The 20,781-nt window shown below is 42.5% G+C and overlaps 1 protein-coding gene across 3 annotated transcripts in view; it reads left to right on the forward strand.

Annotated features, from left to right (window-relative positions):
• The window catches only part of CLSPN (claspin), a 67,134-nt gene that overhangs the window by 25,359 nt on the left and 20,994 nt on the right, over window positions 1–20,781 (forward strand). Inside the window, 6 exon segments of one of the 3 annotated variants that reach the window (NM_001192177.1) lie at window positions 14,158–14,181; window positions 16,958–17,066; window positions 17,597–18,042; window positions 18,657–18,818; window positions 20,059–20,136; window positions 20,460–20,532. In NM_001192177.1, the coding sequence (NP_001179106.1) occupies window positions 14,158–14,181; window positions 16,958–17,066; window positions 17,597–18,042; window positions 18,657–18,818; window positions 20,059–20,136; window positions 20,460–20,532 (892 nt within the window). 3 annotated transcript variants of the gene reach the window in all.

Genomic DNA, 20,781 nt, shown 5'->3' on the forward strand with positions numbered 1-20,781 from the left:
ATGAATCACAGCACACCAGGCCTCCCTGTCCATCACCAACTCCTGGAGTTCACTCAGACTCATGTCCATCCAGTCAGTGATGCCATCCAGCCATCTCATCCTCTGTCATCCCCTTCTCCTCTTGCTCCCAATCCCTCCCAGCATCAGAGTCTTTTCCAATGAGTCGGATCTTCGCATGAGGTGGCCAAAGTACTGGAGTTTCAGCTTTAGCATCATTCCTTCCAAAGAAATCCCAGGGCTGATCTCCTTTAGAATGGACTGGTTGGATCTCCTTGCAGTCCAAGGGACTCTCAAGAGTCTTCTCCAACACCACAGTTCAAAAGCATCAATTCTTCGGCACTCAGCTTAACTGTAAGTAAATAAGACAACATTTTATCAGCAGGATTCATCTAGACTGCTAGTCAGATGCAGGTAACAGGATCCTTCACTAATGGGGAGAAAAAGACAAACTAGGTCCTAGCCCATAACATCACTCTGCAGAAGCTAGTTGCTAGGATTACTAGATTCTTGTATGTTGGTCAAGCAAGAGTGGAGGTGCCTGTGTAACACAATACGTGCATGCATGCTCAGTCACTTCAGTCGTGTCTGATTCTTTGCAACCCTATGGACTGTACCCTGCCAGGCTCCTCTGTCCATGGGATTTCCCAGGCAAGAATACTAGAGTGGGTTGCCATGCCCTCCTCCAGGGGATCTCCCTGATCCAGGGATCAAACCTGTGTCACCTGTATTGCAGGTGGATTCTTTACCTACTGAGCCACCTGGGAAGCCCATATAATTTAATGCTTCTAGCCAAATCACTTGACACCATTTATTTCACCCATGAAAAAAACAGATTTAACATTTAACCCTATTTAACAGCTTTCTAATGTTGATTAAAGATAAAGACAGTTGAAGTTCTTATTGTAAACTGCTACTGGAATATGGACTACTGATTAGAATTTCACATACTAATTAACCATTCCAATGTTTTCTTCTAGGATGTTTAAGGTTTCATGTATTATGATCAAGTTTTTTATTCATTTTGAATTAACTTTTTATGTGTGGTGTAAGATAGTGGACCAGTTTTGTTCTTTTGCATGGGTGTCCAGTTTTACCAACACCATTTATTGAAGAGACTGTCCTTTCCCCATTGTGTATTTGCAGATCCTTTGTTGTAAATTAATTGACCATATATGTGTGGGTTTATTTCTGGGCTTACCATTCTGTTTCAATGATCTAAATGTCTGATTTTATGGCAATAACATACAGTTTTGACTGTCATAGCTTTGTATTATAGTTTGAAATCAGGAAGTGTGATGCCTTAAGCTTTTTCCTTCTTTCTCAAGAGTGCTTTGGCAATTTGGGGTCCACCCTGTCATTCCTTATGTCCTTTATTTTTTTCCAAAACCCTTATCACTTTCTGATATTATATATGTATTTACTTATTTGCTATTGTCTATCTTCATCTATAAAGAATATAATCTCCATAAGACAAGAAACTGCAGCCATGAAATTAAAAGATGCTTGCTCCTTGGAAGGAAAGCTATGACCAACCTAGACAGCATATTAAAAATCAGAGACATTACTTTACCAGCAAAGGTCTGTTGAATCAAAGCTGTGGTTTTTCCAGTAGTCATGTATGGATGTGAGAGTTGGACTATAATGAAAGCTGAGCACTGAAGAATTGATGCTTTTGAACTGTGGTGTTGGAGAAGACTCTTGAGAGTCCCTTGGACAGAAAGAAGATCCAACTAGTCAATCATAAAGGAAATCAGTCCTGAATATTCATTGGAAGAACTGATGCTGAGGCAGAAACTCAAATACTTTGGCCACCTGATGCAAAGAACTGACTCGTTCTTTGGAACGAGTCGTTGGAAAAGACCCTGATGCTGGGAAAGATAAGTGGGAGGAGAAGGGGACGACAGAAGATCAGATGGTTGGATGGCATCACTGAAGTGATGGACATGAGTTTGAATAAGCTCTGGGAGCTGGTGATGGACAGGGAAGCCTGGCATGCTGCAGTCCATGGGGTTGCAGAGTCAGACACGACTGAGAGACTGAACTGATACTCTCTATGCCTGACCTATGGTAAAAGCTTGTTTTGTCTTCTGCTGTGTAGCAAACCATACTAAAGTATAGTGACTTGTTTATTTGCCTATTATTCTGTAATTTCACTGGACTTTAGTTGGTCAATTCTTCTGTTCATCTAACCTTTGGTCACTCACATGGTTGCATTCATCTGGAAGTTCCATGGTACTGGGTGGCCCAAGATGGCAAATCTAGTGGTTAGCTGTTTGCTGAAGTTCCTTGATTCTCCTCTATGTGGCACATAACAAGATATCGTGTGTTTCTTAAATGGTGGCAGCAGTGTTCTAAGACAGGGGTCCCCAAAGTCCCAGGCCACAGACTGGTACTAGTTTGTGGCCTGTTAGGAAGTAGGCCACACAGCAGGAGGTAAGTGGAGGCCCAGTGTGTGAAGATGTATCTGTATTTACCGCTACTCCCCATCACTCACATTACGTGAGCTCCACTTCCAGTCAGATTAGTGGTGGCAATAGATTCTCATTGGAATGCAAACCCTACTGTGAACTGCACATGTGAGGGATCTAGGTTGCATGCTCCTTATAAGAATCTAATGCCTGATGATCTGAAGCGAAGCTGAGACAGTGATGCTAGCATTCGGAGCAGCTGCAAATGCAGGTTATCATCAGGTCCCACTGATTCTGCATTATGATAAGTTGTATAATTATTACATTATATATCACAATGTAATGTTGGACAGTAAGGAGATCCAACCAGTCCATCCTAAAGGAAATAAACTCTGAATATTCATTGGAAGGACTGATGCTGAAGCTGAAGCTCCAATGCTTTGGCCACCTGATGTGAAGAGCTGACTCATTGGAAAAGACCCTGATGCTGGGAAAGAGTGAAGGCAGGAGGAGCAGGCGACAGAGATAAGACAGTTGGCATCACTGACTCAATGGACATGAGTCTGAGGAAACTCTGGAAGATAGTGAAGGACAAGGAAGCCTAGTGTGCTGCAGTCCAAAGGGTCGTAAAGAGTTGGACATGGCTTACCAACTGAACAACAATAATAATTGAAATAAAGTACACAATAAATGTAATACACTTGAATCATCTCAAAACCGTCCCCTGCCCCCCAATCTGTGGAAAAAATGTCTTCCACAAAACCATTCCCTGATGCCAAAAAGGTTGGGGACCACTATCCTAATATTATAGAAGTGAAAACTGCAAAGTTTCTTAAGGTTTAGCCTCAGATGCTATCTATATAATGTTACTTCACTAGATTCTGTTGATCAATGCACGTAATAAGGACATCTCAGGTTCAAGAGATCAAGAATGAGAAGAGAGGTTCAGGAAAATCACACTGAAAAAGAGAGAGCACAAAGGGCTGTGATTATTCTAACAGTCTATCAAGAGTTCAATACGTTTGTGGAGTGAAGAATGCACTATATCATGTCTAAAGTTCCATGCTTCATATTCAAGGTCTGCTGTGATCTTGCTTCCAGAGCACAAATCTCATATCTTTCCTGAGCACTCATCACAGTCTGCTCTATTATTTATTTATTCATGTATGTGTTTTATCCTCAAAGGAAGAACCTTATCTTGTTCTCTCTGAATATCCTATGTATCTAGTAGATACCCAAGCTCCAAAGAGATGCTCTGTTAACTCTTTAATGAATTTAACAACCTTGACATTTTATTCCCTACCTTCCATTCCATCATCATGAAGTCACGAGTGGAATCATTCTCTGAAAATCCTATCATCACTTCTGTCTCCATGCCTTTATCTATTTCATTTTCCCCACCTAAAATGCTCTCCTTCTTCCTCTTGGCTTGTTTCAGTGTTTCTCACTGACATTCAGCAACTTTGGCCCTACTCACTGAATTCCAGTGGGGGCAGGGTCCTTGTGACAACCATGATCAATCCTCTGGTTGAATATCAATAGTAAGACCATCCTTTGGGTCTACAGTGGGCCAATATAGTTTTGTCTGTCCAGTACAACCTCTTGTCTTAGGAAGTGTTCTTCCCCAGTCCAATTATGTTGTTCTTGAAGAAGTTACTATATTCCTATAAGACTCTGCCCTTCTAGGTACCCTTGAATTATCTGGAATGTTGGAAGAAGGTCAGGCACTAGCCTGCCCATAAGCAGGTGCTGAAATGTAATAGGAAGCAGCAGTGGAGCAGACTCCTTTTGTCCTTCTTTGATGGAGTCCTCTTCCTCCAAATCTACGTTGATGGGTTGACTAAGTGCTGAGGATGCTTCTATCTAAACAAGCACTACTCACACCACAGGCCACTGAGTCTCTGTAAAGCTTAGAGGAGGGCTGGGTTGTAAAAATGCTTGGGTTTCTACAAAAACTGAAGCATAAAAGCAGAGGGGGGCAGATGGAGTTGAATAAAACAGGGCAGAGGAATTTCTCATACATTTTTCCTGGTTCAGTAGCTAGAAAGGAAAAGGAAACTGAAGAGGAAAAATATACAAATGGAATACTAAAAGCTACTGCGTTAAGGTTTTGGATGCTGCACAGATAGAGAAGTTTAAAACTAGAAAGGAGATAAGGACCTAAGCCTGGGGGAATACGTCTTAAGTCACCAGAAGAGCTGAGGCAGAGCTCCAGTTTGAATAAAGGGCAGACTGGGTGAGCTAGGAAGGGGAAGTCTTTTCTTCCACATATTAACTTGTGCCAAGCTAAAGTGAGTGTGTACTTGCAATCAGTGGCCCATATTCTCAATTCTGGTGACCGGCACCCTATTCTGTCACTCAGCAATCCAGAAACCGGACAGTCACTAGTCTTACACTGACTCTACCGTCCCTCGCCCCTCAGTGTTAATCATCAAGCCCTGTCAAATCTGCCTTTTTCTCTCAATCCATCTCCTCCTCTCAATTGTTACTACCATTGACCTAGTTCAGGTCCCTATAATCTCCCACCTAGGCAACTGGTCTTCCTGCCTACAGTTTAATCCTCTTCCAATCCATCCTTCATATGCTGCCAGAATAATCTTTCTCAAGCATGTATCTAACCATGTTGCACTCTTTCTTAACAAACCCCCGCCCTCACCAGCTGCCCAGTTCATACCGCCTAAAAGCTGAAGTCTAAGCACAGCACTCCAGCCTTTTTATTCCCTGTTTAACTTTCTGCCTTCCTTTCCGGCCATCCCTCCCCCTCCCTCAAACACACACCCTGTGCTCTAGTTGCACTGACCTACTTTCAGTTCCCCAACACAACATGCTTTATCAAGCCCCTACACATACCTGGAATGCCTTCTCCTCCCTGTGCCAGCCAGGAGAATTCCAATCCATCTTTGAAACTCAGTTCAGGAGTCATCTCCCCCTGAATTGCCCCAGACAAAATCGGGCCCCCACAGCTACTTGTCTTACACATGCCTATTTACTTCTATTATTATTTTATTACACATGCCTGTTTATTTGCTTGTCTTCCACCAGCAATGGGAAACTCTCCGAGAACAAGACTGTGTCTTATTTATCTTTATATTTTCTGTGTCTAGCATAGGCTTAAATAGGGGCTTAAGATTTGTTGAAGGAGTGGATGAATATTTGATAGGTATTTTAGCTCGCCAAAAGTTACAGTAAAGGAACTACTGCATACAAATAGCTGATGTTGTGTATGCTGTTATGCTTTGGAAAGAGGCCCTGCTATTTTCCAGTTTTGTTTATTTAGCTGTATTTTAATCATTCAATCAACAATGATTTATTAAGCCTTCACTATGTGTTAGGTCTTGTGCCATTTGTAAAGGTCAAGGAACACGACATTAAGCAAGAAAAACAGCCTTATGTGGAATTATAGTACAAAATTATTTTTGAAAGCAGATTTTGGGAGTTCTAATTATTTCACTATTCCAAAAGAAAGTATAAACAGCTCGTTGAATAATTATAAAATGAAAAAAATGGTTGGGGGGACATGGTTAGGATCAAGTGGCTACAGGTCATAGATGGACTGACATGACCAATCCCTGCCACATGGTGGCAGTACATCTCCAGGGATGAAGATTTACTAGCGTCCTGCTGCTGCTGCTAAGTCGCTTCTGCGGCTGCTGCTGCTAAGTCGCTTCAGTCATGTCTGACTCTGTATAACCCCATAGACGGCAGCCCACCAGGCTCCCTTGTCCCTGGGATTCTCCAGCCAAGAACACTGGAGTGGGTTGCCATTTCCTTCTCCAATGCATGAAAGTGAGAAGTGAAAGTGAAGTCGCTCAGTCGTGTCCGACTCTTAGCGACCCCATGGACTGCAGCCTACAGGCTCCTCCGTCCATGGGATTTTCCAGGCAAAAGTACTGGAGTGGGGTGCCATTTCCTTCTCCATGCATTAAAGTGAAAAGTGAAAGGGAAAAGAAGCAGTTCTCACACTTTTAACCCCAGAACAAGAGTACTAAAAACTTAGCATGGTAGACTCAATTTGCAGAAAAGATGAAGTAAAGATATAATTTAATTAACTTTCTCCCTCCAAACTTTTGTGAGTCTTTGGAATCTGCTTTTGTTTGTCTGCGTGCGTGCTAAGTCACTTCAGTTGTATCCAACTCTTTGGGATCCTATGGATTGTAGCCCACCAGGCGCCTCTGCCCATGGGATACTTGGTTTTGTGGGTTGCCATTTCCTGCTCCAGGGGATCTTCCTGACCCAGGGATCGAAGTAGCATCCCTTATGTCTCCTGCATTGGCAAGCAGGTTCTTTACAACTAGCGCCACCTAGGAAGCCCATACGTAAATGGAACTTTGGAACAGGCTGAACAGTGGTAAATTACATGGCTTATGTTTTCATAATTACTGTTTATATTGACTTTGTGTGATATAATTATAGATCCTACTAGTGAAAAATTTCCCAATTTATACAACCAAAATAAGTGTCAGTATAGCAAAGTATTTCCTGTAGAGTACCTTACTTCCAGGTGCCCTACCAATGAAACTCATTTAAGAATAATGATCTAATCCAATGTTTTCTAATTACAAATAAGGAAAACAAGGCTCCAAGAAGCTAAATGAATTACCTAAGATCACAAAGCCATTTATAGGATTTATTGTTCAGTTGCTCAGTCGTGTCAGACTCTCTGTAACCCCATGGACTGCCAGGCTTCTCTGTCCATCATCATCTCCCAGAGATTCCTCAAACTTATGTCCATTGAGTCAGTGATGCCATCCAACTATCTCATCCTCTGTCGTCCCCTTCTCCTCCTGCCTTCAAACTTCCCCAGCATCAGGGTCTTTTCCAATGAGTTGGCTCTTCACATCACACGGCCAAAGTATTGGAACTGCAGCTTCAGCATCAGTTCTGCCAATGAATATTCAGGACTGATTTCCTTTAGGATGAACTGGTTTGATCACCTTGCAGTCCAAGGGACTCTCGAGTGTTTTCTCCAGCACCATAGTTCAAAAGCATCAATTCTTTGGCATTCAGTCTTTTTTATTGTCCAGCTCTCACATCCATACATGACTACTGGAAAAGCCATAGTTTTGACTACATAGACATTTGTTGGCAAAGTAATGTCTCTGATTTTTAATACACTGTCCAGGTTTGTCATTGCTTTTCTTCCAAGGAGCAAACATCTTTTAATTTCATGGCTGCAGCCACCATGCACAGTGATTTGGGGGCCCAAGAAAATAAAGTTTGTCACTGTTTCCATTGTTTCCCCATCTGTTTTCTGTGAAGTGATGGGATGGATGCCATGATCTTAGTTTTCTGAATGTTGAGTTTTAAGCCAGCTTTTTCACTCTCCTCTTTCACTTTCATCAAGAGGTTCTTTTGTTCCTCCTCACTTTCTGCCATAAGGGTGGTATCATCTGTATATCCGAGGTTATTGATACTTCTCCTGGCAATCTTGATTCCAGCTTGTGCTTCATCCAGCCTGGCATTTCTCATGATGTACTCTGCATATAAGTTAAATAAGCAGGGTGACAAATTTCTAGGATAGGTTCAGTATAATCCCTGCAAAGTTAACACAGATAGAGCCTGTTGGATGGTTAACCTTGAGAATCAAGAGACAGAGAAAAGTTGAGGTGACTTTCAGATTTCTGAATTGGTGACTTGGATTATGGTGCTACATTCCCACCAAAATTGAGAATATAGATGCTAATTTCAAATATAGAGCTTTAGCTTGGCACAGGTTAATATACAGAATAAAAACTTTCCCCTAGCTACCTCAATCCTTCCACCTCTTTTCCAAACCAGAGCTCTCTTGGTTTCCCAGGTGACTGAAGACCTGTTTTCTAAAGAAAGGAAAATGCTAATTTGTTCTGAAAATGCTAATATCAGGAGTATCATCCCATTTATTCACTCCCCAGAGGGAGTTCAAGAATAATACACTTCCCTGGTGTTCCAGTGGTTAAGAATCTGCCTGCCAAGGCAGGGGACACAGGCTCAATCCCTGGCCTAGGAAGATTCCACATGCCACAGGACAACTAAGCCCATGCACCACAACTACTGAACTGGAGCCCCAGAGCCCATGCTCTGCTAGAGAAACCACTGCAGTGAGAAGATGGCACTTTGTAGCTACAGAGTAGCCCCTGCTCGCAGCAACTAAAAGAAAGTCCTCGAGCAGCAGCGAAGATCCAGTGCAGCCAAAAAAAAAGAATAGAGTTGTCAAGTGACTGAGTTAATTAGTTTAATAAATATTGATTGATTTCTCTACCATATTCAGGTATGTTCTAAGCCATTTGTTCTCAAAGTATGGTCGCCATACCAGCTGAATTAGCATTACGTGGGAGTCCCTTGGACTGCAAGGAGATCCAACCAGTCCATTCTGAAGGAGATCAGCCCTGGGATTTCTTTGGAAGGAATGATGCTGAAGCTGAAACTCCAGTACTTTGGCCACCTCATGTGAAGAGTTGACTCACTGGAAAAGACTCTGATGCTGGGAGAGATTGGGGGCAGGAGGAGAAGGGGACAACAGAGGATGAGATGGCTGGATGGCATCACTGATTCAATGGACGTGAGTCTGAGTGAACTCCGGGAGTTGGTGATGGACAGGGAGGCCTGGCGTGCTGCGATTCATGGGGTTGCAAAGAGTCGGACACGACTGAGCGACTGATCTGATCTGATCTGATCTGGGAACTTGTTAGAAATGCAAATTCTTGGGCCTCACATGAGACATAATAAACCAGAAATTCTGGGAATGGAGTCCAAAAGTCTGTTTTTAGGGGCCCTTCAGGTCATTTTGACACATGCTCAAGTTTGAGAATGACTATTTTAGAATACGGAGAATGTGGTGTTAAAAAAAAAGTGCTTGTCCCTTTGAAGTAACAATATACAAATAGACAAAACTTCAAGCGGAGCTAAGTGCTGTCCAGGAAACTGGCACAGAGGATGGTGGGAGAATGCAGAGGGTGTGCAAGCAAGGTCCCTCTGAGGAGTGTGAGCTCTGGAGTCAGACTGAGCAGGATGTGAATGTTGACTCCAGCATTTACTAAGCTTTCGAAGGTTTAGTTTCCTCATACGCTAAAATGGAAATATATTATTACCTCACATTACTCTAAAGATTAAGTAAGATAATATTTGCAAAATTCTTGTAACTTTCTGTCTCAAGTAAACCCCCAATAAATGTTAGCCCTCCATATATGAGGAAAGAGTGTGTAGATATATATTTGTTGTTGTTTAATTGCTAAGTTGTATCCCACTCCTGCATATAGATTGGGAAAGACTAGAGATCTCTTCAAGAAAATTAGAGATACAAAGGGAACATTTCATGCAAAGATGGGCTCGATAAAGGACAGAAACGGTATGGACCTAACAGAAGCAGAAGATATTAAGAAGAGGTGGCAAGAATACACAGAAGAACTGTACAAAAAAGATCTTCACGACCAAGATAATCACAATGGTGTGATCACTCACCTAGAGCCAGATATCTTGGAACGTGAAGTCAAGTGGCCCTTAGAAAGCATCACTATGAACAAAGCTAGTGGAGGTGATGGAATTCCAGTTGAGCTATTTCAAATCCTGAAAGATGATGCTGTGAAAGTGCCGCACTCAATACGTCAGCAAATTTGGAAAACTCAGCAGTGGCCACAGGACTGGAAAAGGTCAGTTTTCATTCCAATCCCAAAGAAAGGCAATGCCAAAGAATGCTCAAACTACTGCACAATTGCACTCATCTCACACGCTAGTAAAGTAATGCTCAAAATTCTCCAAGCCAGGCCTCAGCAATATGTGAACTGTGAACTTTCAGATGTTCAAGCTGGTTTTAGAAAAGGCAGAGGAACCAGAGATCAAACTGCCAACACTCGCTGGATCATCAAAAAAGCAAGAGAGTTCCAGAAAAGCATCTATTTCTGCTTTAATGACTATGCCAAAGCCTTTGACTGTGTGGATCACAATAAACTGTGGAAAATTCTTCAAGAGAGGGGAATACCAGGCCACCTGACCTGCCTCTTGAGAAACCTATATGCAGGTCAGGAAGCAACAGTTAGAACTGGACATGGAACAACAGACTGGTTCCAAATAGGAAAAGGAGTACGTCAAGGCTGTATATTGTCACCCTGCTTATTTAACTTATGTGCAGAGTACATCATGAGAAACGCTGGGCTGAAAGAAACACAAGCTGGAATCAAGATTGCCGGGAGAAATATCAATAACCTCAGATATGCAGATGACACCACCCTTATGGCAGAAAGTGAAGAGGAACTCAAAAGCCTCTTGATGAAGGTGAAAGAGGAGAGTGCAAAAGTTGGCTTAAAGCTCAACATTCAGAAAACTAAAATCATGGCATTGGGTCCCATCACTTCATGGGAACTAGATGGGGAAACAGTGGAAACAGTGTCAGACTTTATTTTTCTGGGCTCCAAACTCACTGCAGATGGTGACTGCAGCCATGAAATTAAAAGACGCTTACTCCTCGGAAGGAAATTTATGATCAACCTAGATAGCATATTGAAAAGCAGAGACATTACTTTGCCAACAAAGGTCTATCTAGTCAAGGCTATGGTTTTTCCTGTGGTCATGTATGGATGTGAGAGTTGGACTGTGAAGAAAGCTGAGTGCCGAAGAATTGATGCTTTTGAACTGTGGTGTTGGAGAAGACTCTTGAGAGTCCCCTGGACTGCAAGGAGATCCAACCAGTCCATCCTAAAGGAGATCAGTCCTGGGTGTTCTTTGAAAGGAATGATGCTAAAGCTGAAACTCCAGTACTTTGGCCACCTCATGTGAAGAGTTGACTCATTGGAAAAGACTCTGATGCTGGGAGGGATTGGGGCAGGAGGAAAAGGGGACGACAGAGAATGAGATGGCTGGATGGCATCACCGACTTGGACGTGAGTTTGAGTGAACTCCAGGAGTTGGTGATGGACAAGGAGGCCTGGGGAGCTGCGATTCATGGGGTTGCAAAGAGTCGGACACGACTGAGCGACTGAACTGAACTGAACTCAACTGATCCAACTCCTTGAGACCCCATGGACTGGAGTCCACTCTGCTCCTCTGTCCATGGGATTTGCCAGGCAAGAACACTGGGCAGAGTTGCCATTTCCTTCTCCAGGGTATCTTCCAGACCCAGGGATTGAACCTGCATCTCCTGCTTGGCAGGCGATCCTTTACCACTGAGCCACCAGGAAAGCCAGATGTATATTTGGGAATCATCAGTGTAAGTGTTAATAGTAAAGTGCATGAAGAGGTGGATAGACTGAGATGTCAGAAAAGAGAATGGATGATGGGATCTTATTGGTGGGAACAGAAGTTCATTGGAAACTGGTGAGGAGGTGATGAAATAAGGATGAACATTTATCTGAACCCAGCTACAGCTGGAAATTTGGAGGAGAAGGCCAGTGGATATGGTGAGTAACTATCCTGGTTTGCCTAGGACTGAGGAGGTGGTCTCATCTCACACGCTAGTAAAGTAATGCTCAAAATTCCCCAAGCCAGGCTTCAGCAATATGTGAACCGTGAACTTCCTGATGTTCAAGCTGGTTTTAGAAAAGGCAGAGGAACCAGAGATCAAATTGCCAACATCCGCTGGATCATCGAAAAAGCAAGAGAGTTCCAGAAAAACATCTATTTCTGCTTTATTGACTATGCCAAAGCCTTTGACTGTGTGGATCACAGTAAACTGTGGAAAATTCTGAAAGAGATGGGAATACCAGACCACCTGACCTGCCTCTTGAGAAATTTGTATGCAGATCAGGAAGCAACAGTTAGAACTGGACATGGAACAACAGACTGGTTCCAAATAGGAAAAGGAGTATGTCAAGGCTGTATATTGTCACCCTGCTTATTTAACTTATATGCAGAGTACATCATGAGAAATGCTGGACTGGAAGAAACACAAGCTGGAATCAAGATTGCCGGGGGAGAAATATCAATAACCTCAGATATGCAGATGACACCACCCTTATGGCAGAAAGTGAAGAGGAACTAAAAAGCCTCTTGATGAAGGTGAAAATGGAGAGTGAAAAAGTTGGCTTAAAGCTCAACATTCAGAAAACGAAGATCATGGCATCCAGTCCCATCACTTCATGGGAACTAGATGGGGAAACAGTGGAAACAGTGTCAGACTTTATTTTTCTGGGCTCTAGACTCACTGCAGATGGTGACTGCAGCCATGAAATTAAAGGATGCTTACTCCTTGGAAGGAAAGTTATGACCAACCTAGATAGCATATTCAAAAGCAGAGACATTACTTTGCCAACAAAGGTCCATCTAGTCAAGGCTATGGATTTTCCTGTGGTCATGTATGGATGTGAGAATTGGACTGTGAAGAAGGCTCAGTGCCCAAGAATTGGTGCTTTTGAACTGTGGTGTTGGAGAAGACTCTTGAGAGTCCCTTGGACTGCAAGGAGATCCAACCAGTCCATTCTAAAGGAGATCAGCTCTGGGATTTCTTTGGAAGGAATGATGCTAAAGCTGAAACTCCAGTACTTTGGCCACCTCATGTGAAGAGTTGACTCATTGGAAAAGACTCTGATGCTGGGAGGGATTGGGGGCAGGAGGAGAAGGGGACGACAGAGGATGAGATGGCTGGATGGCATCACTGACTCGATGGAAGTGAGTCTCAGTGAACTCCGGGAGTTGGTGATGGACAGGGAGGCCTGGCGTGCTGTGATTCATGGGGTTGCAAAGAGTCTGACACGACTGAGCGACTGATCTGATCTGAGGAGGTGGTACTTTCAATGCTAAAACTGGGATAGTCCTGGGAAAATAGAAACAAGTTGTTCATCCTATCAGTGGATAGGATCATCGTTGGTGAAGTCAGCAAGGTAACTGTGACCTTTCTTTTTTGGTGCACTGATGTCTTCCTTACAGTAATCTTGTAAATATCTTGCAGTAGCGAGACTCAGCAAGAATCTGGAGAGCAAGGAAGCTCGAATAATGCAGTGGGGAGAAGTCAGTCTTGTCTGGATAGAGCAGGATAACGAAAGAGACAGAATGGACCTGGCAAATAGTAACCAGCACAATGACAAGGGATTAGAACTGTCTGGGATTAGTCTGACTCCAGACATTTTTTTTTTTTTTTAAACCTGCCTTGTTCAAAGAGTATAGGAGTGGGATGGGTGGGTGTTTTCTGTATACTCGGATTAACCTTAAATAAAATTACAAACTTTATCCAAGGATATTCTTTGGTATTTGAGCAGCCACAAAACTTTTCTGATGTCCAGTGGCGTGTTCCAAGTACAAGAAGGAGCAAGTAGGATCCAGCTGCTCCGAGAAAGAAAGTCCTAGAGGAAATCGCCACGGAGGACGACCTCAGATGGCCCAGGTATCTGCTTCCGGCTCACTTTCTGCCTGGAGGGCTCACTCCTCAAATTGCGCTTGATGCGATCTGTCGCGCTACGGTAAAGGTCAAAGGTCAAAGACCACCACTCGCACAGTATCGTCTTGCAAGGCCAGAGGATCTGGCCGCAAGTCAGGCAAGACACCTCCAGCTCCCCCAGCCTGAGCTGACAAGAGAAGCAGCAAACCGCCAACCTCACCCAAATTACATTCAACGGGCTGGCCGAAGGCGTTCCGTGATTGGTAGGACAGCATGGGGGCGTGGTCTCACGTAGAAAGTCTCCTCCGGATTGGTGCAAATCATCGAGGGCGAGGCCTCCACTCCGGCTGGGCGCGAAAGCTCGAACGCCGCTGCCTGGCTGGAGACGGCGGGAGCGGCCGCGTCCTGACGAGTAAGGCAACTGGGGACCTGTTTCGTCCCGAGTGGCGCGCTGAGGAGACCGGGGTCATGACGGGTGAAGTGGTTTCCGAGGTGAGTTCGTGCCCTTGCCTCCATCCGTAGCTGCGAGGGCCCGGCGCCGAGGGGTTGGTGGGGAGCAGGGGTCGAGCCGGCGGAGCGGGTCGCGGAGGCGGGAGGACTACAGTTCCCGGCGCGCCCCGCGGCGGCTCGGCTTCTCTACTCGCGCGGAGATAAACCCGCGGGCCCCGCGCGCTCGGGACCCAGCGGTCGGCCCCGGCTCTGGGTCCCTCTCGCCTCAGTCCCTTGCCTCAAAGCCTGTACCCGGGCTTTGCGTCGCCCTCAGGCGGCCGCCGGCCCCAGCTCAGCCTGCTCCGCCCGCCCCTTTGGCGCGTTTCCGGCGGCGGGAGCGCTTCCTCCAACAGCGCGCCCCAAAGAGGAAGGACCCAGCCGAACCGGACCGCTAGGATGCGACCGTAACCCTCCAGGCTCCTCTGTCGGGGCAGCATAAGGAAAGAGAAAGTGAAGTCGCTCAGTCATGTCCGACTCTTTGCGACCCCATGGACTATAACCCACCAGACTCCTCCGTCCATAGGATTTTCCAGGAAAGATACTGGAGTGGGTTACCATTTCCTTCTCCAGGAGATATTCCCGACCCAGGGATTGAACCCGGGTCTCCCGCATTGTAGGCAGACGCTTTACCCTCTGAGCCACCAGGGAAGTCGCGGCAGCATAAGTCTCTGTAAATGGACGGCTGGAGTCTTGCTACTGCTGCTACCGCTAAGTCGCTTCAGTCGTGTCCAACTCTGTGCGACCCCATAGACGGCAGCCCATCAGGCTCCTCTGTCCCTGGGATTCTCAAAGCAAGAATACTGAAGTGGGTTGCCGTCTTAGGGAGTTCCAAACTGGGTCTGGAAGAGGCCTCTGAAGTCATCGCACTGGGTCCCAAGAAGGGACGGTACCAGTCTTGGAAGCCTTCCGGGCGGTGACTGGCTGATCGTTCTCGGTATTGGCATAGAAGCATCTTTCCAAATCTGTGTTCTTTTTTGGAGCTGGGGCTGAAGTGAGACAGTCTGGGGCAAAATTTAACGGGGCGCTAAAATACTCAGTAATCAACGTAAGTTTTTAAACATTTTTATTGAAGTATAGTTGAATTACCATGTTGTGTTAGTTACTACTATACAGCAAAGTGACTCAGTTACACTTACACACACATTCTTTTTCATATCCTTTTCCACTATGGTTTATCACAGAATATTAAACAGAGTTCCCTGTGGTATACAGTAGGACTTTGTTGTTCAAGATAATATTTTATGCAGTTTTTCTTAAAATAAAAATTAATGCAAAAAAATTCCATAATTTGGTTTTGAACAAGATATCAAACTGAAGTGAACACACAATTCAACCCTGTATCTGCACTACACTGCCTTACTCACCTCACTCTCAGCCTGGCCCAGGTTCCAAAAAAGCTTTACAAAAGCAGGCAGCTGAACTCATGGGCCATAATTTACCCATTGATTTTTAAAATTTTAATTTTGCACAAAAATCCTTTTGATTACTGAGTGTTTTGAGACCTCCTAACCTCACTGTGTTCCTGGCCCTGATTATTGCTGGTTCTGCTCCAGATTGCCTAGAATAGAGTGGTTAGGAACATCACCTTGTAATGAGCCATGTGGTTACCTAAGCTCAGTTTCCATATCCACAAATAGTGTTACTGCTTTGAGTTGTTGGGAGAATCAACAGCATACATCATGATCCTCAATGATTCCTCTGTTTGTGTTATTTTTTGTTATTATTTTAATAATTGCACTAAACATTCAAATCAACTTAGTAGTTGTCTCAGAAACCGTTCGAGTGTGGTCTTGTGCCCATTACATTACAGATGTATTTCCCCCCTTATTAATAAGTTGATTCAGAGTCCTGCGAACACCAGGGTTGTGGGGGAACTGGCATCTAGGGTTAGCTTGATCACTAACTAGTCAAGTTATCCAACTAACTCCCTTCTCCTTAGATTTTTCACTTGTGACTTAAAAAATTGGAGGGGGTAGTTTGGGGCTGAATTTCAGTCATAAACATAGAAAAGCTCTTATAATGAACCCGTCACCTAACTTCTACAGTTATCAAGTCCTGCCAATCTTGTTTCATTTACACCCCCATGTACTTCCCCCCTTTACTGGATTACTTGACAGCAAATTTCCACACATACTTCATCCACAAATATGTCATGATACATCTCTAAAAGGTAAGTGCATTCCAAAAAAGGTAACTATAATATTATTACCATACCTAAAGCATTTAGAAATATTGCTTGATATTAAATGATCAGAGTTCAGATTTCTTTGACTCTTACATATACTTTCAGTTTGTTTGAATTAGGATTGAGACAAAGCCTGCGTATTGCAGGTGTTGCTGTATCTCTGTATGTATGTGTAAATACCTTAACTCTCTTTATAAGTCCCCCTCCCTCTTTTTATTCTTGCAATTTATTGTTAAAGAAATGACATCGTTTGTCCTGTAGAGCTTCCCATATCTGGATTGCCTGAGTGTGATGATATTTAACATATCATATGCATACAGTGAGAAATAGTTCACACAGAAAAACACAATAATGCTTGATTCTTATTTACCATAACTCAAAGTGTTGCCTCTGTAATATCCTTCAAAGATGAACAATGAGTTTTAGTTTGTTTTTTCTAGCCAGTAATTTTTAATGTCATCCTTTTGTTAAACCATTGTATTATTTTTTTCCCCTTATTTCAGTCTGATGATCCCATGATGATTTATGTATCTTTATGTACTTAGAGTGTTCTGTCACTTACTGGTTAATACCAAGTATATTCTCATTTTCTAGGTTCACCTAGAAATCAATGATTCAAAACTCATTTCACAAGAGGAAACAGACAGTCCTTCAGACAGTGGACAGGGCAGCTGTGAAACAATTGGGCCCTTGAGTGAACAAGGTTTGTAACAGTCAGTAATTTTATTACTTTTATTTTTAGGAATAGAATGTGGGAGCGTGGTTCTAAGTGGACTGGATTAATTAAATTATTCTCTTGATTTTTAAAATTATTAATACCTCACCTTGTTTATTCTGTTTATTATAAAAGCAAAATAATAGTGCATATACTCTTGGAAATAACTACTTCTATTATATTATTGAATGTATAAAGTATCTAAAAGCTAGCACATTGCCTAGTTAAATGCATTCATTCTGTAATAAAAGGATTTTTAACACCTGCCAGAAGGATCAGAACAGCTTTACACTTTGTAAATATATATAATTACATTTCTCAGTAAGAGATATTTTTCAAGGGAAAATGTTTTTCAAAATGTATTTTTAGATTTGCTTTGCTACGATTAGTTCTTAGTTACGTAATTTCACAAGGTGATATATCACTTGGATAATTGGATATGATTTTCAGGAGTGGTGGGACTAGGAGGAAGGCCAAATGACAGTAGGCCTCTAAAAAAAAAACTGTGTTTCCTCCAGATTCAGATGAAGAGATATTTGTGAGCAGGAAATTGAAAAGCAGGAAGGTGCTGCAAGAGAGTGATTCTGAAAGAGAAGACCCAGTGTCTCCAGAGAAAACTACCTATGACGCTGCTGAAGAGGAGGATAAAGAGAACCTGTGTGCTGAAAAGAATGGAGAAGCCAGAAGGATCCATAAAACTCTGGCAGACAGTGATGAAAGTGACGTTGAGGAGTCTTTATGTCAGGAGAATTCTGAAACCCAAATGACACCTTGCTTAGAGATGGGTCTCCAGTCTGAAAACTCTGTGGACTTTACAGTTGACAGAAAGATTTCCAAAAAGCCCTTGTGTGGTAAAGAAGGAATTGGAGGAAAAGCAAAAGTAAAATCAAAGCGAAGACTTGAGAAAGAAGAGCGAAAGATGGAAAAAATTAGGCAGCTGAAAAAGAAGGAAACAAAAAATGAGGTACATTTGAAAGAATAATTTGCTGTTTCCAGGGCAGATTAACATTTTAGGGAAAAAGAGTTGATTTTAGTTCTTGGAGGTTGTTTCCGCACTCAGAATATAGCTTTGAGTTGATTGTTTTGCAGTGAGGTATGTAATTTCAAATCTGTTGTTTGGTGGTCTCATTCTCCATTTTGGATACAAGAGGACATTTCTAAATAAGTAGGTTTCTGATTTTCTTTGTGAGCACATGGAGTTACTCTTTGCTGTTTTCTGATCTGATGAAAATTAGCTTCCATAGGAGGAATTTTCATGCACCCATCAATCGGAAGTCTTGTTTGCTAACTAGAAAAACTGTTCTCAAATTTTATAAACTAGTTGCTGTTTAATGAACTGTTAATTGACTTTTCAAAAACAAAGGTACTATTGATTAAGTTAGTTTTGGACGATTGCATCAGATCACAGCATGGATTTCAATGGATGACAAAGGAACCAGTGATAATGTTCTAGGATGCCATGTACTTGTCTGCTCATGAAATGTGAACTTTTCTGTCCTGATGCAAATTGCTGTATGATGTAGTAAAATACTGGATTTAAAATGATTGCATTTTGTTTTTTCCTTATGTGTTATCCAGGAAGATGATGTGAAACAGCCATTTAATGACAGTGGCTGTCTGCTTGTGGATAAAGACCTTTTTGAAACTGGGTTGGAGGAGGAAGATCACTCTCCATTAGAAGATGAAGAGTCGTTAGAATCAATAAGGGCGGCTGTGAAAAACAAAGTAAAAAAGCACAAGGCAAGTAAACAATGATTGCAGTAAGAGCTAACCCACTGCTTCGAACCTTTGCTTTGTGTTCTGATTTACTGATGGAACCCTAATTTTTTTTTAACTGAAGAAAAACACATGTCAATTGATATAAATTTTTCTGCTGTTAATTTTGGAACCATGCAGTACAAGTTATAGACATTCTAACTTGTTTGGAAACTAGTATTTTCATTGTCCTGATCAACTCAAAGCTGTATTCTGAGTGCAGAAACAACCTCCTAGAGCTAAAAGCAACTCTTTTTTCCTAAGACGTTAATCTGCCTTGGAAACAGCAAATTATTCTTTCAAATGTACCTCATTTTTTGTTTCCTTCTTTTTCAGCTGCATAGTTTTTTCCATCTTTCGCTCTTCTTTCACACGTTTTCGCTTTGATTTTACTTCTGCTTATCCTCTAATCCCTTATTTATCACAAACTAGTATTTTCATTACTTTTTGAGGCAAAAAGTAAGGTACTTTATTTTATTTATTTAGTTGGGCTGTGCTGGGTCTGCACTGCTGTGCGTGCATTTTCTCTAACTGCGGTGGCCAGGGGCTCCTCTGGTTGCAGTGCATGGGCTTCTCGTTGTGGGGGCTTCTCTTGTTGCAGAGCACAGGCTGTAGGCCTGAGGGCTTGGTAGTTGCTGCTCGCGGGCTCTGGAGCACAGGCTCAATAGTTGTGGTACATGGGTTAGTTGCTCTGTGGCACCAGACCAGGGATCAAACCCATGTCACCTGCGTTGGCAGGTGGATTCTTAACACCAGACCACGAGGGAAGTCCCATAAGATACTTTATGTTGTATAAGAAACAGGTGAAAAAGGGGAAGAGCTATAAATTTTATAACTTAATGGCCTCTAGGACATGAACCTTTAGGGTTTCAGGAAGGCTATGAAAGAGAAGCATCAGTCAAAGCATCCTTGTCCTAAGTGTTTGGAAGCATAATTGTTCTTCCAAAGATTATCTTTTTAGCTCCCTGAGGGGTCATTGTCCCTCCTTAGGGAAATACAGAGGTGTAAGAAATGAGGCCCCAAGCTCCATGGGAGACATCTAATTTATTTTCTAGGCATTATAGGATGTTGTGTGTCTAACATTTTGTGTTTAATAATTATTGATTTATTATTAATGTAGCATGATGTGATGTTGGAGTGCAAAAACAGTCTTTGCATAAGCAACATCCTCTTGTGTCGGTTTAATTTTTGTCTCTATTAATCCATTTGCAACCTTCTTTTTTAGAAAAAAGAACTGTCTTTGGAGAGTGGGGTCTATTCATTTGAAGAAGAAACTGAGTTGTCAAAAGGCACCACGAGGAAGGTGAGGTAGAGCCCTGTATGTTAATATTTGTCATGCTGAGCTCTTTTCCCAGCAGATTGTGGATTTCTCTGGAATTTTATTGTATCTGTTGTATTTTCCTGATTCCCAGGATATTGCTTTGTACATAGTAGGAACACAGATATGAATTAGGTTGAATCAATTCTAAGAGACTTGCAAATAAATGAGCTCTTGAAGTTTATATTGTATTGAGTTTATTAGAGATGACTGTTTCTTCTCTATCTTTTCTTGGAAAGAGCAGACTCTTAAGGGATATCTTTCTTGGTAAAAGCATTAATGTAGTCTCACTTTTTGTTTTCTTTAAGGAAAGAAAGGCAGCCAAGTTAAGTAAGGAAGAATTAAAAAAATTGCATAGTGAGACTCAGCGCCTTATTCGAGGTAAAGAAACCAATACGGTAAACATTGAAGTTTAGAATTGATCTTGATGAATGGCCTTGGTTCTAAAGCCTCTGGAACATTAATATAAACTAAGAAAATTTCCAGAACTAGTGGTGGTAAGAAGGGAATTTTTCATTTTTAAAATTTATTTAAAACTTTAAAAAATGTTTTGGCCACGCAGCATGTGGGATCTTAGTTCCTCAACCAGGAATCGGACCCGAGCCCCCTGCTTTAGCAGTGCAGAGTTTT

This window comes from Bos taurus, chromosome 3, assembly GCF_002263795.3.
Source record: "Bos taurus isolate L1 Dominette 01449 registration number 42190680 breed Hereford chromosome 3, ARS-UCD2.0, whole genome shotgun sequence".
In the NCBI taxonomy this organism is placed as follows: domain Eukaryota; kingdom Metazoa; phylum Chordata; class Mammalia; order Artiodactyla; family Bovidae; genus Bos; species Bos taurus.